General features: G+C 43.4%; 1 protein-coding gene across 1 annotated transcript in view; it reads left to right on the forward strand.

The window, feature by feature from the left end:
• The first annotated feature begins 940 nt into the window (after positions 1–940).
• Positions 941–8,375, forward strand: part of LOC104546365 (24-hydroxycholesterol 7-alpha-hydroxylase) — a 22,174-nt gene continuing 14,739 nt past the window's right edge. The window contains exons 1-3 of the mRNA XM_010191741.1: positions 941–1,117; positions 7,318–7,453; positions 7,882–8,056. Of these exons, the coding sequence (XP_010190043.1) occupies positions 941–1,117; positions 7,318–7,453; positions 7,882–8,056 (488 nt within the window). The remainder of the gene's footprint in view (positions 1,118–7,317; positions 7,454–7,881; positions 8,057–8,375) is intronic.

The raw sequence follows: 8,375 nt of genomic DNA on the forward strand, positions 1-8,375 counted from the left end.
GATGATTAAGGGAGTGGAGCATCTCCCTTATGCGGAAAGGCTGAGGGAGCTGGGTCTCTTTAGTTTGCAGAAGAGGAGACTGAGGGAAGACCTCATTCATGTTTATAAATATATAAAGGGTGAGTGTCACGAGGATGGAGCCAGGCTCTTCTCGGTGACAAACAATGATAAGACAAGGGGTAACGGACACAAACTGGAACACAGGAGGTTCCACTTAAATTTGAGAAGAAACTTCTTCTCAGTGAGGGTGACAGAGCACTGGACCAGGCTGCCCAGAGAGGTTGTGGAGTCTCCTTCTCTGGAGACATTCAAAACCCGCCTGGACGCCTTCCTGTGTAACCTCATCTGGGTGTTCCTGCTCCGGCAGGGGGATTGGACTGGATGAACTTTTGAGGTCCCTTCCAATCCCTAACGTTCTGTGATTCTGTTATTCTGTGATAAGGCTCACTGCTTCAGGTGATGCCTGCAAAAGTTTCTTGCCATCTGCCTTGCTGAAAGCTAAATTTCTGCAAATCGCAGCCTCTCTGCTTTGTAATCCTGATACTGCTAAAAAGTAGGGTTTGTTTTTTTACTGAAGAAAGTGGTGCACTCCTTTGCCACCATGTCCCTGGCTGTGCCCCTGGCTGCTTGGGTAGCCCTCCAGCACCTGGTGCAAAGTCCAAGGATTTGTCGCAGCAGCATCGAAGTTTTGCAAGCAGTGGAGTTGGTCCTCGTCCCGGAGAATTAGCTCTGCCTTTTCCAGAGCAAGGACTTGTCCCCTGAGCCGCTTGGAGCTTTGACATCTCGTCTCCATGGCAGTGCTCAGCTGGCAGGACTGATAAAAGAGGCCCTATTCAGCCACTCGGGCAATCCCGGCCAGCGCGGCCGTGCCGGGCGCTGTGGCAGGGGGGGGGGGAGTGGCAGGCGGAGCAGCTGCTGCAGCAGGCAGCGAAGAGGCAAAATGGCTCTGGCTCTCCTCTTGGCCGCGGTCCTGGGACTTCTTATTGTCAAGGCTGTTTTGTTTCCGCTGAGAAACCCGAGCTCCCCTCCTTGCATCGGGAGCTGGATCCCTTGGTTTGGAGCTGCGTTTCAGTTCGGGAAAGCTCCTCTGGAGTTTATAGAGCAAGCTAGAAGCAAGGTAATGGCTGTGCCTGCTCATGGGTGCGTGTTCAGGGTGGCTGCCTGCAAGGGGAAAGGCAAGGAAAAACTTTTGCATTAAGTTTGCCCCTGTCCTGTCACATTTTACAGCATCAGGAGCATTTAGCCAGCATCGGCTTTGTACCAGTAACGTTGCTAAGCTGTGGATCCGATCCAGGCATGATCTCTGTGCTGTGATCGTCCTGTTTGGACCCAGCACCTCTGCTGTTTTGCTTTTGCATTCTGGCTCTGTGTTAATCGTGGTTTCAGATAATGTGGAAAGCCCTGTGCCAGGGGCTGGGACCAGGAGAGTAATTACTTGTGTGCCTGAAGTTAGGTGAGATTTCTGAGTACCAGCTGGTGTCCCTCAACGTCAAGAGAGACACAGGCATGCTTGGCAGGCCACTTTTTCCATCCTAAAAAACTTACCAAAAATGGGTGTGAATATTTACCCCCTGGACATGCCTTTCTTCCTCTATGTCTGTCTGATAGAGCCTGAATGATTAACTTAGATTAGATGCTTGGCCACTGGTACTAACTGACGTAAACCCTGCATTCCCATTTTAATTTGGTGATGATATTGATGCGATCCAGTGTTCAATACCGAAGGACTGCACAGCCCACTACTTGCAAAGAACTTGCTGAAAATGAAACCACTGTAGCATTCTGAAATTTGGAAAAAAATGTATTAATAAATACTGGGTGTTTAAAATTTGCTTTGTTGTTTTGTACTATTGGGTTTCATATTTGTAAGTACTTCTTTGCAGCCATGGTTGTTAAACTCATGGTGTTAAAGGAAAGCAGAGGTTCAAGCATGATCAGCTGAAGTATGAGGTATGAGGACATCAAGAGCTGTCAGTCTTGTATTGAGGCATACTGAGTGCCCCACAGAGTAAGGTCATGTGTATGATATGGAGTTTCTTGGCTTCTCTGAGCTTAACAGCTTGGTTTTAACCTTATATTGCTTTATCTTTCATCTATGCAAACCATGATCAGTTATTTGTTAATTCATCTTAGGGCGGAGATGTAGGACTGGAAGAAAACCCATTCCAGTCCGTTCTCCTACTATTTCAGAAACCATCCCATATAATCCTTTAAACAAACTGATAAAGCCTCAGTCAAAATAAAAAAATCATAATATTTCTTTGACTCTTCTGATATGAGGCTGTTGGAGAACCTCCTTGTTGCATTGAAAACATATCCTGGGGGTGGCCGGATTAAAGCAGCAGAACTGTCCTTCCCAGTGCAGTCTTTTTTGGGGCCAGGTGTTTCACCATGACTTAAGCTTGCTTTAGTTGCTTTTTTTCCCCAGGAAGCTTCTAGCAAAATCTCTTATACAAAACTTTAAAACAAACCTGACAGAAGAGTCCCTTTAGGGATTTCATTCACAGCTTGAATGAGCAAAACTTTTACATGTTAAAAGAATGGATTGAAGCATAAATGCAAACTTGGTGCCTCTGGGTCCATTAATTTTGATGTTCATTTTCCTGGAGACCCTTTAAGCTGCTCTTGGTCCTATGGCAGTTAACTGCCACATCTGAACACACCAGAAACACCTGAGGGACTTTATAAACCCCAGGTTTTGTTGGGACAGAAACCAGAACAAGAAGCATTTTCAGTGGGAGAGAACTCGACATAAGGCAAAGCATAGAGAGAAGGTTTTCTTACATATCTCCCCTTTCCTGTGTGTTTGCTTTCCCCTTCTTCTCAGGGATGTCTCCCTCGCTCCCTTCCCACCTCCTGCACTGGCACAATGTGCTGAGGCTGAGCCTTTTCCTGCCTGTTCCATTTTAAAGTAGGCACTGTGGCACAGTACAGCCAAATAAAACAAGTGCTGCTGCCAAAGGGGTGATTAGCAGGCGCTACAAGGGTTGCAAAACGCCTCTGCAATAATTCCAAGCTCCTTCATATTGCCAGAACAGGGTTACGTGTCCTTCGTATGAGCAAGCTGCCCTTGTAAACGTTGGTGCAGAACCAGGCTGTAGGCACTGTGAAACCTCTTCAGCTCCACAGGGTCATTACCTTCAGGGGAGACTTTTGCAGTTAGAAAATTCCTCTTTATTAATCTTTCAGTCTGTCAAAATGACACTCATTTCTTTTAGTTTCTTAAAGAGTTAGCTTTCTTGTTATTGTCCCTTTAGTGTATATCCCTCACTGCTTTTTCTCTCAAGCCCTGGAGTACCACACCAGACTTCCACTGCTTCCCACCTGCACTTTCGCTTGAAGTTCACTGCTTCTGTTTTCCTCCTACAGAAGAAGACGTGGGCTGGAAGAATTGTCTGTTTTTCCCCTTGTGTCATCAGTGGGTCTAAGAAAAGAAAGATCCTCTGCTCTAATTAAATATTGAATCTCTGGTCTAATAAAAGATACCACCTCTTCCTCCTAAAGCTGCCTGGGTGGTTAAAGCAGCTAAAGCAGGCGGTCTGGGATAGGCAGGGTGGGTAACTGGAGCTACTGTGCAACATAAAATACAGGTAGAGCTGCTTAATGAGGGGTTCAAAGGATTTCACAGATGTGGTTCCCCACTTTGCCTGACAAGCATGGTAAGAATTAATAAGGAATTTCAAAAGCTTCTGATCAGTTTGCTGATTAAGCTAACCAGAAAAGTTCAGTTAAACCCATGAGATTGTTCTGCACTGCTGTATTGACCTGTGCATCCATACGTCACTCCCGGTGTGTTGACTGTTTTTGGGACATGGTGCCATGTCTCAGGACTCAGCTGGGTACCTCTCAGCCTTATTCTCTGTGTTTGCATGAGGGATGGCTCACTGGGTTACACGGCAAGGGACATTCATCCTGCGTGAAGTTTGGTGGAGGGGAAACAGGCTGCAGAAGAGGACAAGGCTTCTGGTGGAGCATTTCTGAAGGCGATGTCCACAGCTGAATTGCTGATGGTCTGTGACCCTGGTTTCATGCACAGAAGACCAACATGCTAAAGTCCCTGAGATAGAGAGGGGACATGACATTGAACCTGTGTGTGTGTACGACAAGGAAGAGACAACCAGCCCAGTGCACATAGCTCCCAACATGAGTCTCGACAGGACTGCAGCTGAGAGTGGCTGCTCCCTACTTCACAGTGCCCCTGGGAAGAACGGCTGTTTCCCTGTTTTCCTGCCTTTGGGATTTTGGAAAACATCCTTCTGAAGTTTTTATTTCTCAGGAGTTTTACTTTCATGTAGGCTCAGATCTGCCTGTCATCATGGCACCACTGTTTTGTGTGATGCTTCCCAGCCTTTGGAAAAAACAGAGCTCTCATGAGTGAAAGCAGCTTCATAGGCCCTAAATCCCAAGAGGATTTTTATTTTGCTTCCTGTATCTCTGTATGTCATCAGGTCTCCTTAAACACTGTTTCAAACAGAGCAGTAAACTGGGACACAGCGTTGGCAGGCACTGCCCACGCTTCATTGGTACCTGCCCATACCACAGGGATGGTGAATGCAGAACTGCTTGACAGCTTGTTCAGCTGCTGATTTCATGACATTAGATCAGCATAATTGTACCAGGACAGGTGAAAGGTCTGTTTATTCAGGTGTCTGTCTCCAATAGCAGCTATTTGTAGATGCTCAGTACAGGGTGTAAGGAGCACACCCTGATGTGAGTACCCTGCCTTCTGCTTTTTCTTCCCATCTTCTGGTTGTCAACAGTTTGGAGACTTCCTAGGCTGGAATTTGCATCCAGATGATCTATGATAACCTCATCTCTTTTGTTACCCTGTGTATAATTTTGGCTTCACAGCATCCCACCACAATGAATCCATAATTTAACCATGAACCATATGAAGAAAGCATTCTGTCTGGTTTTAAACCGGCTAGGTTCTCATAGGTACTCATCAGCTTTCACATTACGAGAAACTGGAAACAATTATTCTCTTTTCACTTTTCCTGGGATCTAAGTCCACTTAGTCTCCTTTTATTAAAACTTTCATGCATGCTTGCTGTGCACCCCTTTGCCTTTTCTAGCTCAGTGTATCCTGCTGGGATGGAATGGACAAAGACACAGTAAACTGAAGAGATGGGCACAGGATGGGTTTGGATGTTTGCTGTCCTTCCTCCACTGTTCCTAGCAAGATGAGAGCCCTAAATTAATTATTAGCACTTGTATAGTAGATCTTGGAGTCGTTTCAGAATGTGATTCTTTTAGGCCTTCTTCTCCTCTGATGTTTCTAGGTCTCCTCATAGTTCAGACTCTCAGCTGACTCCAGATCATGAGTAAACTTTTAATTCCTTCTTCTAAGGAATGAATTAGGAATATATTTAAGGCCACACATCTTTATGTCTTCCTAGAAGCTGTATTGGGCCCTTCTTCAGTACATCCTGTTTATCCACTGCTAATCCTGGTCTTTAATAACGCTTATAAAAATTTGCCAAGTACAGGAATGACTCTTTGAGGCTTCCCAGGTCCTTCTTCAGGAGCCCTTTAGAAAGGCACCGTGTTTGCCTGTCCATCCTCCTGTTGCTCTTCCACAACTTTATATTTTAATGCCTCTAAATTGTGTTAAATTGTAATATTTATCACTGATTTACCTAGCACTTGCTTAAGTTCATTCTACTTAATACTTTGAAACAAAGTCTTAGTCCATCACTTGCAGTGAAAGGCTCCAGGGTGGAAACATGTGTTAAACTGATGTAATTGCTAACTCACATTGCTTCCCCACCTGGATTCTGTACACCTGGAGCATTAATTATTTTACTTTTCTTTAATAGTGGTTTATTTTTAATTATTTTAAGTAGATTGCAGTAAATTGGATAAGATACAAAACCCGGTTGTTTGTGTAGGTGTTTGGAGGTAGGCAAGATGTCCAGGCTTTACTGACGGTCAGTGGAACCTAAGGCCCATTCAGCTCATCTCTAAAACCAGAGTTGTGCAGTAGTTGGTCAGATTAATGGGTTTTTAGGCTCCCCAGATTCGATCTCTATTGTCTATAATGGGATGTTAGGCATCTTGCTTGCATGTAACCATCCAAAAGAAACAGTTCCAATCTTTAATTGAGTGAGACCTTAATTGAATCACTAGGTGTTATTGAATCATTAGGTGTTATTGGATCATTAGGTTGCTATTAGTTCACATGTAATTTTGTTTTAAAATTAGTTTAAGTACATTTTAACGTCAATTTAAAATTTAAAAAATCTGATTTAAAAACAAACACGGTACAAATTCACTTATTTTTATCCAGCCAGATGACGAGAACATGCTACTATCCATAAAAAACCCCAACCATAGCAATTTAGCTATTATTAAAACAGTATTTTATTTATTATCACCCAGGGAGTTTAAACAGTCATTCTGTTTTAATAATTTACAGTTGAAGGACACAATCATAATTCAGCTCCTGTCAAAAGGAATATTTTCCTTGGCTCCAAAGAGCTTTTGCTGAAGCAGCCTTTACAATAGAGGCACAGACAAGAAAAGAAATGGTTAAAGTCAGTGGCATAAACGATGTAGACAAGGTAGATTTAAAACTTTTCAATATTTCAAGTAGATCAACAGAAAACTTGTCCACAATGTAACCTGCCTCAGTGTCCTTCTTGGAGTGAGGGGCCGAAAACTGAACAAGGTGAGGCCTCACCAGTGCTGATACAGAGGGACAACCATGATTTATGGCAGCAAAAGCCTTCCCTGAATATAAGTCTCAACAAACTCCATCTGTTCTGCTCGAAGCTTGTAAGCTGTTTTGAGATTAATCTTTAAAAAGCTGTACAAGAAAGAAATTGTTGGTATTAGCAGAACATTTAAACTAGAAAAGAAGAAAAAATATGAAAAAGGTGCAGGAGTGGGGAGTTTTTGTTAAAAAAAAGTAGATTGAAATAGGTAGGATTATGAATTTTTACATTGTGGCTACTTTGCTATGGCAGCCAAGGGATGTAGTAGATCATCCATCACTTGGGTTCGTTAAATCCAGGTAGGCTGTATTGTTTGAACTGTAATGTAATGTAATTCAAATGTAAAATATTTATCTCAGGGAAGGAATCTCTTCTATGCTGCAAGAGGTCAGGCAGGCCCCCATGATGTTCCCTTCTTGTCTGTAAGTCTACAAATTTAGGTCTGATTCATGTTTACCTTTGCTCACTTCTGAGCCAAAGTGTGCAGAGAGCAGGAAGGACCAGGTCCTCCCACCTGACCTCTCAGCAGTACCAAAGTCCTGTGGGGGCTCCCATCAAACGTGTTAACAATACAGTAATCTGCAATCTTTCTTTGTTCCAGCATGGGCCTGTATTCACAATATTTGCTCTGGGAAAACGGTTTACTTTTGTGACTGAGGAAGAAGGAGCCGAAGCATTTTTTAAATCTAAAGACTTAAACTTTGAACAGGCAGTACAACAAGCTGTCGAGAATGCAGGTAAATAAGATCTAGCTCTTTTAGAATGGAAATCAAATCTAGTTACCCAGGAACATTTAAGCCCAATCCAGAGCCCATTGGCTTTTTTATCATGTCTTAAATGCTTATCTTAACCCATGACCATGCTACAAAATGAAGGGGAAATGCAATTCCCTCATGTAGGTGTAGCACTGTAAGCCTGCTACGTGATTTGGATTCAGTCGCAAGGGATCAAAGGTTTCTGATCCAGGTACTCAAAAGAAGCAGAGGGCTCACCAAAATCTTTATAAGGTTAGAAGGAAGCTTGCTGGGAATTTCACTCTAGGAAAATAAGGGTTAAGGCATTTAAATTAGAGTCACGAGTTGTGTGTAGAAATTTTCACTCTATATTTCAGTGAAAATCTACTTCATCTACTTTCCAAAACTTTTCTGTTTCTTTTTATATATAGTTTCTGTCCCTGCAGAAGCATTTTATCAGAACCATGGCAACCTCTACAGCATGATGAAGGGAAAGATGGGTCCTTCCAATCTGCACATGTTCACAGGCACTTTGTGTAAGGAACTGCATGAGCACATGGCAAACCTGGGCACGGAGGGCACAGGCGACCTCAATGACCTGGTAAGGTAAGGGAGTTTTGCAGCACATCTCTAATGTATGGGCTTCCTACATGGGAGCAGAGACGTTACCTAAACCAGGTGGAGCTCAGTTTTAGAAAAGCTGTGTCAGGATGCTCATCCCTGATTCACAATTTCAGGTGGCTCACAGAGTGGGCAGGGTTTCATCTGAAGGTGTTTCTCCCAGCTAGGAGAAACATCTGAGTTACCTATTTGGAAGAAAAAAGAAAACACAGCATCTTGCAACAGACTCTGTATCTCAAAAGATGGGATAAAAGCTTCATGTTGCTAAAGAACTTATGAACAGAGAAAATGTTTGATATTCAGC

Source organism: Mesitornis unicolor, unplaced genomic scaffold (genome assembly GCF_000695765.1).
Source record: "Mesitornis unicolor isolate BGI_N332 unplaced genomic scaffold, ASM69576v1 scaffold29, whole genome shotgun sequence".
Lineage (NCBI taxonomy): Eukaryota > Metazoa > Chordata > Aves > Mesitornithiformes > Mesitornithidae > Mesitornis > Mesitornis unicolor.